Source organism: Sceloporus occidentalis, unplaced genomic scaffold (assembly GCF_023333645.1).
Source record: "Sceloporus occidentalis isolate IW3139 unplaced genomic scaffold, rSceOcc1.0.p SCAF_336, whole genome shotgun sequence".
In the NCBI taxonomy this organism is placed as follows: Eukaryota; Metazoa; Chordata; class Lepidosauria; order Squamata; family Phrynosomatidae; genus Sceloporus; species Sceloporus occidentalis.
The window spans coordinates 463120-479871 of record NW_028317316.1 but is presented as its reverse complement, the minus strand read 5'-3'; the positions used below and the strand labels follow the sequence as shown (position 1 = coordinate 479871).

General features: G+C 42.1%; 3 protein-coding genes across 3 annotated transcripts; 1 reads left to right on the top strand and 2 right to left on the bottom strand.

Annotated features, from left to right (window-relative positions):
* Positions 1–98: 98 nt before the first annotated feature.
* Positions 99–3295, bottom strand: LOC149274330 (large ribosomal subunit protein uL5). Its single transcript, XM_089505629.1, has 5 exons — positions 3145–3295; positions 2809–2915; positions 2373–2504; positions 677–787; positions 99–176 (listed from the first exon to the last, which is right to left on the bottom strand). The coding sequence occupies exons 1-5, from the start codon at positions 3266–3268 to the stop codon at positions 147–149; spliced, it is 504 nt and encodes a 167-aa protein (XP_089361755.1). The 5' UTR covers positions 3269–3295; the 3' UTR covers positions 99–146.
* A 3165-nt stretch (positions 3296–6460) lies between these two features.
* LOC149274329 (elongation factor 1-alpha, oocyte form) lies at positions 6461–10418 on the bottom strand. The gene is made up of 7 exons (XM_089505623.1): positions 10275–10418; positions 9037–9216; positions 8133–8429; positions 7884–8034; positions 7139–7395; positions 6681–6915; positions 6461–6582 (listed from the first exon to the last, which is right to left on the bottom strand). The coding sequence occupies exons 1-7, from the start codon at positions 10416–10418 to the stop codon at positions 6461–6463; spliced, it is 1386 nt and encodes a 461-aa protein (XP_089361749.1).
* Positions 10419–11599: 1181 nt separating this feature from the next.
* LOC149274328 (palmitoyl-protein thioesterase 1-like) lies at positions 11600–14888 on the top strand. Its single transcript, XM_089505640.1, has 9 exons — positions 11600–11627; positions 11725–11834; positions 11955–12082; positions 12164–12234; positions 12891–12993; positions 13075–13165; positions 13532–13630; positions 14277–14348; positions 14766–14888. Exons 1-9 carry the CDS (start codon positions 11624–11626, stop codon positions 14886–14888), a joined length of 801 nt encoding a protein of 266 aa, XP_089361766.1. The 5' UTR covers positions 11600–11623.
* The last annotated feature ends 1864 nt before the right edge of the window (positions 14889–16752 follow it).

Sequence of the window (16752 nt, the reverse complement as noted above, 5' to 3'; positions counted from 1 at the left end):
AGTGAATAGAGTAGTGGAAACAGCAACAGAGCAGCTGAACAGCAGTCATGTTTAAAGTGGTTTTGCTAGTATACAATAACGAGAGAAGTACACAAAGCTTTCTTGACAAAATTTTTTTATTTATATATTATGGAAACAGAAGCAGATCACTTTCCAGGGAGAATGATGCCATCGTACTATTAGGAAAAAGGAAAAAAAAAAAGTTAGAATATGCATCAAAACATGCTATACCTCATTACATACAGCAGTTCTATTTAACAGCCACCTTTAAATGACAGCTTATTAAATCTGTATTGATAACTATTCAATGAGAGAAAGAGCCTACATAGATAATCAGAAGAGGAAGGTCATCCATTGTACACTACTTCAGAGGATGGCTACATATGGGGGGGGCAAACTAGCTGTGAAAATGCAATGGGGATCGCCTGAAGATAGTGTTATGGCATGGAGGTCTTCTCCATATGGTGTGGCAGGCTAGGTGGGAAGAACTTGACATTTACTTTAAGCCTACCAAGAACAGGTGCTTAGTCTGACAGATATTTATGAGACTGCCACTTGATGAAGCCTGACTGCACTCACAGCAATCTGCTATATAACCCTATCCTTAAATATTTGGGTGGCATTGCCACTGCTTAGTTATAGGTATCAATTTAGTATTAATCCAAGAGTCTTAGACCTTTTGTTGGAACCAGCGCATTGCTTCCTCTTTGCCAATCCTGTGTTTTGCACCAATGTTGCCTGTTCTGCGTTTCTTGTCAGCAATACTGAAGCCTGGGCGACCCAAGACCTGGAGAGGTAATAAAATATATGTATTTCACACCCAACAAACAGTCTACCTCTATATAATCTTAGAGCAATTCTAAGTCTGCCTGGACCCATCACCATAAAAGACTAACTTTTGTTTTAATGAGATATGTAAGGCAGAGCAATATATATTTTTTTTTACAGAGAAAAGTTGAAATTTGCCAGCCCCCCCAAAGTTATGTTTAGTGAGGATCACTAATCCTATTTAACAGATACAGGCCCACTGTAGCATCAATAATGCTTCAATGTACCTGCCCAGGGCAGCACACACTGCATCGCCTACAGATCTAATGAATGCTAACCAAAGCAGTTGGGGTGCAAACTTTCTACAATATGGAAGCACTGACACGACTGGCACACATTTGAGCTTTTTGCTACAGTAAGGCAAATTAGACTTGACTAGTTTTCCAAGCTACAAGAAACAGATGTAACAGACACATGTAAAAGCACAGATTCTTTGCCAGTTACGCAGGATTTTGCAGTGCTACTGAATCATTGCACTCTTCAGGTTTGGGGCTTCATAACAGTCTATTCATCGGCAAAGCTACAAGCCCTTTGGGGTACCTAACAGGCTATAGACAATCTTAGGACCTTTTGAGTGTCAGCAGGAGAGATCAGCATTGCTAGGCAGTAAACCAGAGCAAAGCATCTTTCACGCACAGCAGCAGGAACGGTTAGGCATTTCATTTTACCCCAGTGTACTTGCACCTCATGGTTTCAGAAATCGCCAGCCTAGTACTGTACACTCAAGTACTACAATGCTATCAACCATATGGAGGGACTTTTAATCTGAGTATTACTGTATTGCTCAATTATAATATGAACTCCCAAAATTTGAATATTCATTTAGGAAGAAAGAAAAAGCCTGAAGACTTATATGAAAAGTTTTACTAGTAAATATTTACATGTAAACTTTTTTATATTAAATAAAAACTGATTGAGATGTGTATTTCTTGTTTTTAATTCTTTATTTGCACCAATGCATCCGCAGACTTACCGCCCATGCTCCAGACTCCCTGGTGCCTAGTGAGGGCAGCAGGATACCTGCTCTATGTGCAAAAACAGCCTCTACTGCTACCCAGCACTTCCACCGGTTCTACTACAGAGCACCAGAATGACATGACCTTCCGCCGCTGTCATCTAAGTACCCGCAAAAGTGCCAGGCAGCAGCGGATGTTGTCTGCTGCACCTGTCCACCGGCTGCCAGAGAGGAGGATCCAGGTACCCTGCAGAACTGCTGAGGATCTGGATCTTAGTCAGACCTCTATACGAGGGCGGATTAGAAAATGACCTCAGATATGAGTTTTTCCCGCAAATCACTTGCCCTGAAAAAAGCCTTGTCATATTCTAGATAATACAGTAGCTTAGAGCTGTATACTAAAAGTTAGAACTGATCCCTTGCTTGAAGCAGACTATGCAAGACTAACGATGTTAATTCCACAAAGGTTAAATACAAAGTTCTAGGCTACTTTAAATCAGCAGATGCCCTTTAAGCACACCGTTCAGCAGTTACAGCTCCAGACATTACATGTTTAAAATGCCACTTATGGTACATCAAAGAAACATACCACATAGAAGTCCAACCCATAGATTCCAATGCTGGGGTCATATTTAATTCCCAGATCAATGTGCTCCTGGATACCGAAACCAAAGTTTCCGGTGTCAGAGAAGTTGTTTTTCCTCAGTTCATATTCTCTGACCTGAAAAGAAGAAGAAAAGTCAGTTTCTGCATATCTAACCATTCATGAAGAATTCAGTAACTGAAGAGACAATGGAGGCCATTGCGAATTAATTTAGCGAAGTAACTTTCTTGCTCTTGAAAGTAGTTCCGTTATCAGTACATTTGTTATTAGATAACTTAAGATAAATGAAGTTTAAAGGTTTGGATGAAAGCCAATGTTCCCTCAGATGCACACTTAAATTCCTGTATCCAATTTTCTTTCTGGGCAACCAAACATGAAGAATCCGTTCCACACTCGTTAATATCACATTCACATAAGATACCTTTAATCCTTTCTCCAGAATCTCCTCTGCTTTAGCACCTCTCACTGTACAGTGAACAGCGATCTTTTCATTCCTCCTGATACCAAAAGACCTGACAGTGTAGCGAGCTGCAGAAAGAACACAAAATAAGTTAGTCAGCTACTAAAACTAGTATCGAAACCAGATGGCTACCGAGTCGAAGGTGCAGGGTAACAAGACTAAAGCTAAGCAGAGATAAAGGCTACAGAGACTGTAGCCACCAAGCCACTAGAAGACGCCAGTTCACAGAGCAAGCTGCCGTTACATGGCATTCATCTAGGCCTTAAAGCAAGTAAAGTAGCCATAAACTAAACTCACCTTTAGAGAAGACTGGAGTCTGACCAGTGAGCTGCTCCAGCACCTTGGCTGCCCTGGTCAGCCTGTCACCACTCTCACCAACGCAGATATTGAGGCAGAGCTTACGGATCCGCAGCTCTCGCATTGGATTCTCTTTTTCGGATTTTTCCTGCAGAAGAGGAAGGCTTGATTAGAAGTCAGGAGCCCACAGAACTGACACAGAAGACCTCAACATGCACCCAAAACGGGACAGGAAACCCCAGACTCTGCACCATGGGATGAGCCCAGACATGTCCCAATCACAGTAAACCAGAGGGTTCGTTGCACGTGGAGTACATGGCCTACATGCCCAACGAGGGGAATAGAGGGATCGTGTGTGATTACCGTCCACGTTGACAGAAGACTACATCATGCACATTAAAGCCACCCATGCATTTCGTGGACATCAACCGGGGGTTCCCACCCATGGTCATAAACATAACCGCGTTTTAATATACTCCTATTCCGTTTACTCGCCGCCGAACAGATAACGGAAGCCTTGCCCCAGAAGTCCACCAGCTAGCCATACACTAGATAAGCAGCCCGCAGTACACAACAGGCCGAGACACTCAGATCCCTCCAACCCCAGCACCAGACACACAATACCGCCATCGCAGGAACTACGACACAGGCGCTCAGCGAATTCTCTGGTAAGAAACGAGTAGGGCTAGCCCCGGGAAGAGGATGGCAACAGATTGAACAGCACTCTCCTGCTGGCTCCAACTAACACTCACCGCCATGTTGGGAGAAGAGAAGAGATCGCGATATCTCACAGGCAGCCTTATATAGCGCGACTGGGCCTCGGGGAGGAGTGACGTCGTCGCGAGAATACGGAGGATCTCGCGTTCAAGTCGAACTGAAGCCGAAGCAGAGCGGATGTGAGGCGCGCGAGCGTCTGACGTATTAAAAATGCGCAGGGAGTTAGCGATGCCGAAAACAATATACATAGGTTTAGGAATTCATTATACATTACAGTAGGCTATCAGAGTGACTCTGCTGGCATACCGTAGTGCATAGTTAAATCACAGAGGTGACTTAGAAATCACATTGATTAATAAATACACGTTATATCCAAGCTGTTCTTGGCGCGAAAGCTGGCAGGGGTTGGCACTTCACATTGTGAAGTCAGTGAGATGGAACTGCAAATTATTAGTCGAGTTCTCCTTCCAGTGAATAAAAGCTATCACTTGAGGCTTTCAGAACTCCAACACAGAAAAAGAAGCTGCGCCTGAATGGCTAGTGGGTGCCAGTCACGGCCACCTCCTGCCAGTGCCCTACACCGGAATAAGTCTCCAAATAATAATGGTTCATCATATAGTTTTGCATACCTCCCAAGTGGCCTGTCTTCTATGTGTTAGGGATGATGGACCAGCTAGGGCGATCAGATTATATCTTGCCATCTTATTCTTATATCTATATATATCGCTATATATATCTATCTCTATAAATATCTATATACACACAGTGTGGATCAACTGCGTTTGAAAAGTCCGTAGGTTGTGACAGATTGACTTATCGCCATACCTTGGAACTCAACAGGTTTGGCCTGAAGAACCCCGGGAGAAGCGCCCCTTCTCCGAGTCAACACCAGAATCCTCAGAGGCATAGGAACTGGGACCTGGAACGCCCCACACCCCCCAATTTTTCCTTTAAATGGGGGGGTGTATTCCACAATTTCAGCGGGAATGCCCAATGTCATCCATACAGAAAGTGTATAGAAATGACAATGTTCACAATAAACTAAACTTCTATATTAACACAGCGCAGTGTCCGCTTGTCTCTGTCATTAGGTCGAGTATTTTGTGTAGAATATATATAGACCAGTCCCAATAGACGCCATCTCCTTATGTGTATGGAGGGGTGATGCATCCTGTGTCAAGTGCTTCCCAGCGCTAGTCACTTGACCCGCTGTTGTATCGGTTACTATATCCCCTGGATAGGATCTTGTTGACTAACTTTTTTCAACCGCCTGTTCCACGGATGATCTCTGCATAAAGGTTTTGACTGTTCCAGCTGCATTCTCCTCTCAGTAAGAGGAACCCAGCACATGTGTTTCCACTTTGAGATGTTAAAGAGAGTTGGCAGTCTGGGCCAACCTCCACTGCATGGCAAAGGAAAAATCATGGAAAGAGACCTCAAACAACCTTCTGTAGGTACCAAAAGGGTCAGAGTATGAAAAGGTTGGTGGATGAAAAGCTCAAAAAATTATGGCCAAATCTTTATCCTGCGGTCAAGTGCAATCTACACATTCACCTAAATCAGTTGGACGCATTTATATGCTTCATGGTTTAAAAATTAATGCAGAATTTTCAGTCTCCGTTGAATGTTTTCACACCCTAGAGCCTGAGATGTGTTATTTGAGTTGGGTCTCTTATCACCAATACTTTGTTTTTCTAACGCCCTCATTTTCCAACACCCTAATTTACTAGCATTTTCAATGTGGAAAACACAAAGAGTGGCACGTGTTCATCCGGGATCTCTTCTACAGCCAATCACATGCAAGGATAAAGTCAGATGACAATTTTGTCAAAATTCATATTTTGTAGTTCGTGTGATATAGCGTAGATCTTTGTAAGAATTGAGCATTTATGTTCCAGGGATGCAAAGTCCATTGATGAGCACGCATTTACTCGGAGTGATTTGAAAGCAATCAACTTAGACAAAAGCTTTTATGATGCATTGTGTGAAGGTGTTACCAAAGGCAAGACAAACCATATTTTTAGACACAAATTAGCATATACAGCACTAATTTGTGACAGCGGTCATAGCCAGTTGATTGGGTGCTGTAGGCCCTTTAGATGGGAAGAGCTCTTATAAACATGAACTTAGACTTATTGTAAGAGGGGATATATTACATAGAGAATATTTTAATAAAGGTTATGAACTGGCACTGCAAAGCCCCTCACCTTGTAAAACTGATATTTCTGGGATATGTGGGAATCTAACTTTTGAAAAACCTCAATAACTAGACATATGATTAATATAAAATGTTTAATGTATAAAATGTAGATTCTTTTAACTCATTTTTCTCCTGTACTCATGGAGCACAACTGTTATTTTAATAAATATGCCCAAGACTTATTTAATGACTGTTGTATTTATATAAATGCTTATGTTTGATGGACAAGACTGGAGTACCCTTTCCCGTTTATCCCCTTATTTTTAAGTCAATGCAGCAGCTTCTAAAAAGTGAAACAAGTTGTTTTTTTTGTTTGAGTTGCACTTTTATTAAACATTTAAATTACAGTAGGAAACATTTATTAGTGTACCCCCCTCCACCCATTGATCAGTGGACATTTTACTTCTTTGCGGCTTTAGCAGCAGACTTTGTCACTTTCCCAGCGGTTGCCAACTTCTTGTCCACAGCTTTGATTACGCCGACTGCAACCGTCTGCCTCATATCACGGACTGCAAATCGACCTGTTGGTGGAAGAGATGTTACAGAATGTCCGCATAAATACTGATTGAGGAGGGATTAAAGAGGAGACCCACCACAGCAAGAGCACCCTATGACTTACCAAGAGGGGGATAGTCAGAAAAGCTCTCCACGCACATAGGCTTCCCAGGGATCATTTCAATGATGGCTGCATCTCCGGACTTCAGATGTTTGGGATTGTCTTCCAACTTCTTACCAGACCTGCGATCTATCTTCTCCTTGAGCTCTGCAAACTTGCAGGCTATGTGAGCTGTGTGGCAGTCAAGAACAGGTGCATAACCAGCACCAATCTGACCTGGATGATTAAGTACAATCACCTGTAGAAAATTCACAAACTGTTACGTGTGCAGATATTAGGTCGAGTCACTTCATATGGTAAATTGAAGGAGATGCAAGAACAGCATTTTAATGAGGCATCTACAAACCTAAGACATGGCCTGAAGTATATACATAGAGTTCTGTATCATACATTGGTATTATGGTACAGACAGTGTAATAGGTTGAGTTTGTTGTATACCATGTAAACAATTCCTAGATTACCTGTGCAGTGAAGCTGCCAGCCTGCATAGGAGGGTCATTCTTGCTATCACCAGCCACATTGCCTCTTCTGATATCTTTCACAGATATGTTCTTCACATTAAATCCCACATTGTCACCAGGCAAAGCCTCTTGCAAAGCTTCATGGTGCATTTCCACAGACTTCACTTCTGTGGTGACGTTACTAGGAGCAAATGTCACCACCATACCTGGCTTCATTATCCCAGTTTCCACTCTTCCTACAGGTACAGTACCAATACCTACAATTTAAGAGGGAGGCAAATTTTGATCACTTTTGTAAACCATTCTGTTCCATTCATAGGAAATGTTGAGGCACTTTACAGTACCATCAAGGGAGAGCTTGTTCCTCACGTATCCTGCAGTTCACAGTGAAGGGAGCTACCATGGCATCAGTGCCAACACTAAATGAAGCATTTAGTCTTGTGTGGGCATCTACTCATAACAGCAACACCCCATGCCATTATGCTCTCAACTCTCAGAGCCATTATGCTGGCTCTGACTGGGGTGGAAGTCTGCACATCAGACCAATATCTGGTAGGAACTCCATGCAGCAAGTAATAATGCTAGCACTTTTCATGAAGGACCAGTTTCTAAGACTGCATGGAACTTGGCTTCATAATAGGATTGCATGCAGGGCCTCGGTTTAATTTGAGGTTTGATGAACCCTCGTGTACCATGTAAAGAATGTTGTGAGTTGTTGGCAGTGTGAAGCATCAACTGCCATTACCTCCTATCTTGTACACATCCTGCAGAGGAAGACGAAGAGGTTTGTTTGTGGGCCGGGCAGGAGGTATGATACAGTCCAAAGCTTCAAGCAGCGTGATACCATTGGCATTTCCCTCTTTCCTTTCCACCTTCCAGCCTTTGAACCAAGGCATCTAAGATTAGATCAGAGTGGTTAATATACTTCGGAGAAGAGGGAGAAGAACCCACCCCCCCCAAAAAAAAAAAAAAAAAAAACCCCAGCACCACTTACATTACTGCTTGGCTCTAGCATATTGTCTCCATGCCAGCCAGATATTGGCACAAATGCTACAGTGGCTGGATTGTAGCCAATTTTCTTAATGTAGGTACTGACTTCCTTGGTGATCTCCTGAAATCTTTTCTGGCTGTAGGGAGGCTCTGTGGAGTCCATCTTGTTGACACCAATGATTAGTTGCTTTACCCCCAGGGTAAATGCAAGGAGAGCATGTTCTCTGGTTTGTCCATTCTTGGAGATACCAGCCTCAAATTCTCCAACACCACCAGCCACAATAAGTACAGCACAGTCCGCCTGTCATAGGAGTACATGTTAAGGGTGACTAGTGGAAAAACAATTGCATGTAAAGAATAGTATAGCTAGGAAGACATTTAGGATTCTAAATAGATGTAGAGGTCAAAGCAGTTGTACCAAAACCGTTCCTGCTGGCTTGTTTTAACTCCTTACTTTGCTTTCACTATGAAAGTCCAACAAAGGAAAGTTTTGCCAGCAAGAAGGGCCTGGGCCAGGTCGCCACAGGGCCAGCCAAGCTCTTCCAGCAGAACAGACACCAAGTTTGGACCTGCGTAACTGTTTCTGCCCCTTGACAGCTTGGGTTAATAGATCCAGAGGCCATGTAGGTAACAAACACTGTAGCGCAGATGCACACAAGTGCTCAGAATTATGAGGGGGGGGCACCACAGTGATCATAAATGCCTCCTTTAGCACACATGCTGATAAGATGGCACTTCAGCAATGTTATACCTGCATTTGAATACAGGTATAAGGCTACTGTGTACATTAAACATACACGTCTTCAAAAAAGCACAACCCCACTGTGCCACAGAAGAGCCTTATTCTATAAGAACTTAATGACCTCAAGTGGGGGCTTAGGTTTAGCTAGTTCACATGCAGTTCATACCTGAGATGTTCCTGTGATCATATTCTTGATAAAGTCACGGTGTCCAGGAGCATCAATAATTGTAATGTAGTACTTGCCAGTTTCAAATTTCCACAGTGAAATATCAATAGTTATACCACGTTCACGTTCTGCCTTCAGCTTGTCTAAGACCCAGGCATATTTGAAGGATCCTTTGCCCATCTGTAAGGTTAAGAGACATGCCTTTAGAGATCCTACACTAGGTAACCGCCTCCACTTTCTACTGCGGGACTAATTGTGTAACAAGACAAACAGCAGTTACAATTTCTATATCTAATAAAAATGCTACATTGATTATTGGGCATGATACTGCACTATTAAAGTTAGCGCTCCCTTTTAATGGGAAGCAAGCACTATCCATGCTTTATGGAAGACTAAGCTATTCAAGATTTTCTCAGCTTTAAAATTAGACTAGCTACACAAAACACATACTCTTTACCCATAAATAACAGTGCTATACAGACATCACAGTTGCACCATGTCTAGAATAAGCACTACAGGATAGGAGGGGGACCTTTACTACCCAAGGCGGCAACAGCTTCCAGCTTGCCATCTCAACCAGACACTGCTGGAGGTAGAGGTCCTAGGACTCCAAGCTTTACTTTGGCAAGAGGAATGTAGCCAGTTAGAGATGTAAAGCATTGTTCTTATTGGAGAAGGCAACAGGACTGAGGTTAAGATTACCAAATTGAAAATAATCAGAAGCTTCCATTTAAGCACCTTTGTTGGGTGGGTGAAGAGGCAAGATTAGAGTGTGAATGCACTGAACATGGGCTACCACAGTCAACGATCACAGCTTCCACATGGTGATCCCAAAAGGAAGACCACTAAAATTGCACAAGCTATAGGTAGTTTAGAGTAATGTACTTATGCTAACCAGGACAGTCACAGCACCAGCTTTAAGTTCACTTGCTGAACTGTTTGCACACCAGTAGCATCCATTTGATGCACAAGCCAAGTGTTAACAATACAGGCCACATTTCTCAGCCTTTATAGCAAGTTAACTACATTGGGGTTCTGCAGCCCAGCTAGATTTTCACATTCCCCTAGCTTGCTTTCCCGAATAGCATTGATATGCCACAAGGCCAGGGGACTTATGTTCTGCACCATGCTGGATCAGGAGACATCTAGTAGTCGGCATACTGTTGGTCATCAAACCAATATTTTGGCACCAATCTCGACTAAGAAATCCAAATGCTTGATCACTGCCTCCTACTAACCTCAGCAGCTTCTTTCTCGAATTTCTCAATGGTCCTCTTATCAATGCCTCCGCACTTGTAGATCAGATGTCCGGTAGTCGTTGATTTGCCGGAGTCGACATGTCCAATCACCACGATGTTAATATGAATCTTCTCTTTCCCCATTGCAGCAAAAGCAGGCCCCGATAACAAGAACAGAAGAGGACGGGAAGCAGCAGACACTCCAACATGCCCGCTTGGTTTTTAAAGGTCCCGGGACTGCAAGGAAGGGCGGGACTGCACGGTGATTAGCGCCTACGTGGCTCATGATTGGACAGTTGCCTTTGTTTTGGTACAGGACACGCCCAACCAAACACACGTGTATGTGGATTTGTAATGAGCGGATCGATATACGGTAATTATGAGCCGGTGTTCTGTATTAGTGTGTTTATTTTTACTTTATATATAGATATAGATATAGATATATCTATATCTATATCTATATATATATATATATATATATATATATATATATATATATTTCTTTTCCCAGGTCTCTTGTGCCATCTCCAGATTAATTCACGGTTGACTGTATCAAGATCATTTGTAAAAGTTTTATTTTTTTTAAGTATTTTATTTAATAAATTTGCTTTCCATACACCCTTTTACGGCTAGGGAGTGGGTCTTTACCAAGAGTTTTCATGTGACCTCTAGATATTTTATTTAGTATTCCATTCGCACAGTTTCATTTATAATAATTTATGAATATATATATATATATATAATTAGTGTGAGTTTCAGGGCTGAACACTGGGATACACTCATACCCACCAAGCATTTTGAAATCCTGGTAATAGAAAAGAGGCATATCAGAGTAGGAGACAGGGAATTGAGGGTTTAGGGACAAAAAGAGACTGTCACTTCTAAGGAGAGACACCTGATATGCATGCAACTATGTATGTGTAAGGGATTGCTTTTGGCAGGATGGCAGACCAGTATAAATGGTCTTTCACTATTTGTTGTAGTCTAAAAAAAAGTATTTATGCCTCTAAAACCAAGCTTTTTATATAAAATGTTATATAATGGGATAAAAAATATATATTTTTATAATACATTTATATACCGCACTTCATGTGCCATCTAGTGGTCAGTGGTGGAATTGAAAAATGAAAAGACATCCACCAAACGCTCTAAGAGATTTTGTGTAGTGCAGGGTTGATGGTCACATGACAGAATCACGTGCCCGATCCCGGAAGCGTCGCTTGTCATGAGATTCATCTAAGATGGCTGTGTTTGGTTTGTGCTTGTTCGTGGTTTGTGTCGCTTTTGTACTTGGCGGCCCCGTTCTGAAAAACGGGGGCGATCCGGTACCGCTTGTTATATGGCACGGAATGGGTAAGGAGCGCATCGATCGCACAATAAACCAACGCATGGAAGTCCAGCGGTGACATCGCTTATCACATTAAGCATTTGCTTTATTGTCGCTTTTAAGGTGACTCTTGCTGTAACCCCTTCAGCATGGGGGCCATTAAGAAAATGGTGGAGGAGCAGATACCGGGGATCTATGTGCTTTCCTTGAAGATTGGCAACAGCATCACCGAGGTGAGAGAGGGAATCGTCTGAAGTGATAGATTTACCTAGGCAGAGTATATCTTCTATGCATGTGTGACTGACCATTTTCCATTGGCACCGAAATGGTTAATCTGTCCCCTAATCTTTAAGGACATGGAAAACAGCTTTTTCCTCAATGCAAACGAACAAGTGGCCAGAGTATGTGAGCAGCTGGCGAAAGACCCCCGGCTTCAGCAGGGCTACAACAGCATAGGATTCTCCCAAGGGGGGCAGTTTCTGTAAGTGTTATCGTACAACATGACTGTCTAGGTTCCCGCAACGAAAGCCGACTGACCCGCTGCCGTATTATTTCCGCACAGGAGAGCAGTAGCCCAGAGATGTCCTCAGCCACGCATGCGCAACCTCATCTCTGTCGGAGGACAACACCAAGGTAACGTCCTTGTTTAAGTGGAAGATGTTTAGAATGTAATTTTTTTTTTGCACGGACCACAGAGCATTTAACTAGGTTAAAAACAAGATTTTTAGCCTCGTTCCCTACCTGTGTATAATGCAAGATGGGCTTCATTTTAGTGTTTGTTATTCCTTAGCTTTTGTTGAACCTCATTGTTGCAGCATTAGAAGGAGAGGGTTATATAATTTGGAGAAAAGTAGTAATAATCACTAATAAAACACATACCGTGGCGATAAGTTCTATATGTAATATCAGTCGTATGTATATATTGTACTGTCCCTCATAGATGATCACATCCTCAAGCTTAAGAGTGAATCGGGATAAAAGAATGGCTGCGGCTTTAAATTCACCGATTGTGAATAACAGATGCATAAAAATGTCAGTTAATTAGTTAATTTTGGTTTGAGTCCATCCTAATCCTTTAGTTGAGACAATATTTGGATTTCTGTAAACTTTGGAGCTTGAGACCTGATTTAAAACATTTTAATTACTCCTCCTATATACCCTCGCTTAGTTACCTAATGGTCTGAAGACCACCTTCTCCCGTTAGCAGCAGCATAATGTATCGCCCCCTTTTCTGCCCCGATTAAGATGAGTAGTAGTTGAGAGTAAGATGGTTCTTGATCTCGTGCCAGGTGTATATGGCCTCCCTCGCTGTCCCGGAGAATCATCTCATATTTGCGACTGGATCAGAAAAGTGCTGAACTCTGGTGCCTACACTAAGGCCGTGCAGGAACAGTGAGTATTAACGGGGACCAAAGTGGGTTTGGGGACAGAGGCAGCAATATCTGTTAATTGTTTGGTCATCTTTTTTTTCAGCCTAGTGCAGGCAGAATATTGGCATGACCCACTGAATGAGGAGACCTACAGAAGTAGCAGCATTTTTCTAGCAGATATCAATCAGGAGCGAGTAAGCAAAACATGAAAACAGAATTTGATGGCAGATAAGAAACGTTTGGCCCATCTAGTCCGCCTGTTTTTCCTGTTGTAAATACTAAGCTTTAATCAGATCTTGGTCTCAACATAGAATTCGTACTTGCGCAAATTCCCTTACTGTGTTAACCTCTCCCTCTTTGTATTGGGAGTAAATTCCACTTATCTACTACCCTCTCAGTAAAGTAAAAACCTGGTTACGTTCTGTCCTACAGATGATATAAACAAAGACAGAGCCTTTTATTTAAAACTTCAGAAAGATTCACATATTTAAATGTAAAAAAAGCCCCATATCCGTATAAGGAAGTTCTGCTATCATTTTCCCTCCCTTTTTTTTTTCCAGAGTGTAAATGAAAGCTACAAGCGTAATCTCCAGGCTCTAGAGAAGTTTGTGATGGTGAAGTTTCTACAAGACACCATGGTAGATCCTGTAGATTCAGAGGTTGGTGCCGACTGATTCTTGATGACCCTGCATTTGTAATATAATAGAAGTTACAGACTGGGATTCTTGTGCAATTAGTGAAAGGTTATCTTATCACCATGGTCACCACACAGCCCGGACGAGCCATTGGGTTTTAGAGCTTGCTCAGGACTCTGGACTGTAAAGAAGCTTCCGAGAAAGTTCATTATATTGCTGGGTAGTTTGGCTCAGCAAGTCAAGCCCTAGCTGTGCTTATGTTAACATTTACTGGACCTAGGTTTACGCTGCATACAAATGTAATGCCTGTGTGTGAACACGCTTGTCACGTGTGTACCTCGGAAACATGACATCACAAGGCAACTGCAGCGCCTGCTCCCCTTGGAGAGAGGGACATGGACGCAAATAACAGTTTGTGTAACCGGTCTCTGGGATGAAAATGGCCATTGCTGCCCCATTAATACCTTTAAAGGACCAGAGCTGCGCGGTGCAGATGAATGCTGTCAGAAGCTAGTACCTCCTAACCTTAATCTAGAGAGACTATGTAGTTTGACATAACCGAAACACTGGACAACCCTCTTCTGGGGGTGGAAAATAACTCAAAGCCTGCACTGTTGGGGAGCAATGTGGATTCTAGTTTGGATGACTAAGTATTTTTTCCTCTCCTTAGTGGTTTGGATTCTACAGACCAGGACAAGGCAAAGAGATTATCCCATTACAGAATAGCACTATATACACAGAGGTAAGAATATACGCATATCCAGTGCTTACACTGGAATATTTACTCGGTAGCTTGGCTAATAATGGCGATTAAAACATCAGTATTGAAAACATAACCTTCCCTACCACATATAATATAATATGTACATGGTGTATCTTACGCTTTCTCTTCAACGCTCTTCTGCTGCCTCCTGTGGCTGAATTAAGGAATTACAACAAAATGTCTAACAAAATGACATCAAAACTAATCAAATATATATAGACCTCACTAAACTGCAAGTCTTGAAACAATGTATGCCTTACCAATCCATGAAAGAAAATGCAAAATGGAGCATTACTGTACATTTATGATCTCCCATGGGAAAGGGCTGAAAACTACAGCTTAATGCGATAAAATCTCTATTAAAAGTTCACATTGGCAAACTGTTTTTCTTTCTAGGATCGTTTGGGGTTGAGAGAAATGGATACGGCAGGGAAGCTGGTGTTCCTTGGCGTGGAAGGAGACCACCTGCACTTCACAGACAAGTGGTTTAATGAGAATATCTTACCATTTCTGCATTGAACGCATGTCCCTGCTGCACACCTGAAACCGCTATACTAACTACCTGATTCATTCCGCAATGCACACTAGGATAGAGACCCAGAAAAAGGTGTGGGAAATATTTAGGTGGGGGTCTCTGAGAAGCAGCTCCTGGCTACTCACCTGTCACACCTCCAGCTCTGATGTGTGGTTTTATTCTAGAACTACCTACCTCCAGAGAGATAAAAAACAATCCTTAACATTTTCACCATGTAATACATGCTTAAATTATATCTTATTAACACATAGTTTCCTTTTAATACATTTTTGTACTTTAGGTATACTATTTAACCGAATAAGTTAGCTCAGGGATTCCATATTTGCACTACCTTTTGTGGTGAAAGAGTGTGTAGGTGCACTATGCCAGGAACCTACCCCAAGCAGGGTTTACCTTAAGGCCCCCATGGACAGACGCAAAGCTGTCATTTCCCTAGGTGTACCGGTATGGGACTCTGTTGTGTGAGTGATGAGCAGGGATGACTTTGCTGGTAGCGCTGTGGAAAGGACCCAGTCTGCTGACTTAGCGTTGGATGGCAGCCAACTGGTCATCTTCACCCATGTGGTGTTAAGCCGTTTTCATTCTCCAGTTGTGTTTTTGTTGGAAAGACTATTTTTCAAAATTTCTAACATATTAAGAGAACAGTCTACCCAAACAACTTAGTAGTGAATCCATATAAAACACAGTGGGGTACCTGGCATAGCACCAGTAGGATGCGACTGTCAGTACCTCATTCTTTGTGATTTTCTTTTTGTGTACAGTTTATTTGGCATCACAGAAATCAGTTTCAACTTTGTTGACCATTTAAAAGGGGTCACCAGCCCCAGTGAGTTTCTCCTGCAAGAGGGACTTTGATGTCCCTACGTAATACATGCGGTAACTGCAGGTGATGTGGGTTTGCATTCGTGCGGCCGACCAGCCAACATTTTCTAGAAGGAACAGCTCACTCAGGTTTAAACTTCATAATACATACTGACGATCGGTGATGTGCAACTGCAAGCTTATATTCCAATTCCTGCTTTAGCCAATCAACCTGTGTGTTTGGTAACTGCTACACAGAACAACACTGTGGTTACGCACACACACATGTATGTGTATATAGTCAACCAACTCAACACCATATAAAGCAGAAATACGGTCTAAAAGATGTAAACACGTTTGGTGGAAGGAATGCAGGCATCTGTCCAGCTACTACCAGTTCTTGCTCATATCTTGCAGATAAAACTTTGTTTTTAAAATTAAGATGATACAAGATTGATTAATAGAATAGATTTTCGTTCATTAGATGATCTGTGTTTGTACTGTTTTCACGTGACGTACTCAGTTTGACACCCTTAATGTAGGCCAGTGTTGTTCTAATGAACTTCTTTGTAGTTTGTATTATTTTGTGTTTCAAATATGCGTCACTGGAGTGACACCCCCAGATCTGGCCTGTAGCCCCCAAGGGCAGCATTAGTAATACAGTCTAATAAATCTTGTCCTGTAGTCAGTCTCTTGCTTTATTGAAGAAACCCCATGAAGTGTAATGCTTGGTAAATAAGCAACAGCAATAAATGTCTTCCTCTCCTATTGCTAGTTTCTTTTTTAAATTCAAATAAAGCTACTTAAATATAAACCTTTCGGAGATTTTTTTTTTTTTTTTTTTATATGTTTTACGTAGAGGTTGGTTCTTTTGCATGCTTGGAGTGAAGACCTTTTAGGTGTTCTACACTTTGTCATTCTAAGTCACTTACATATACGTTTCCTTCCCTGTTCTGTCAGATTTTCTTCCTTGGGTGCAACATTTCAAACATACGCATACAACCTTTCCACATAACACTCAGCCAGCATCCTGCCTAAGCCATATGA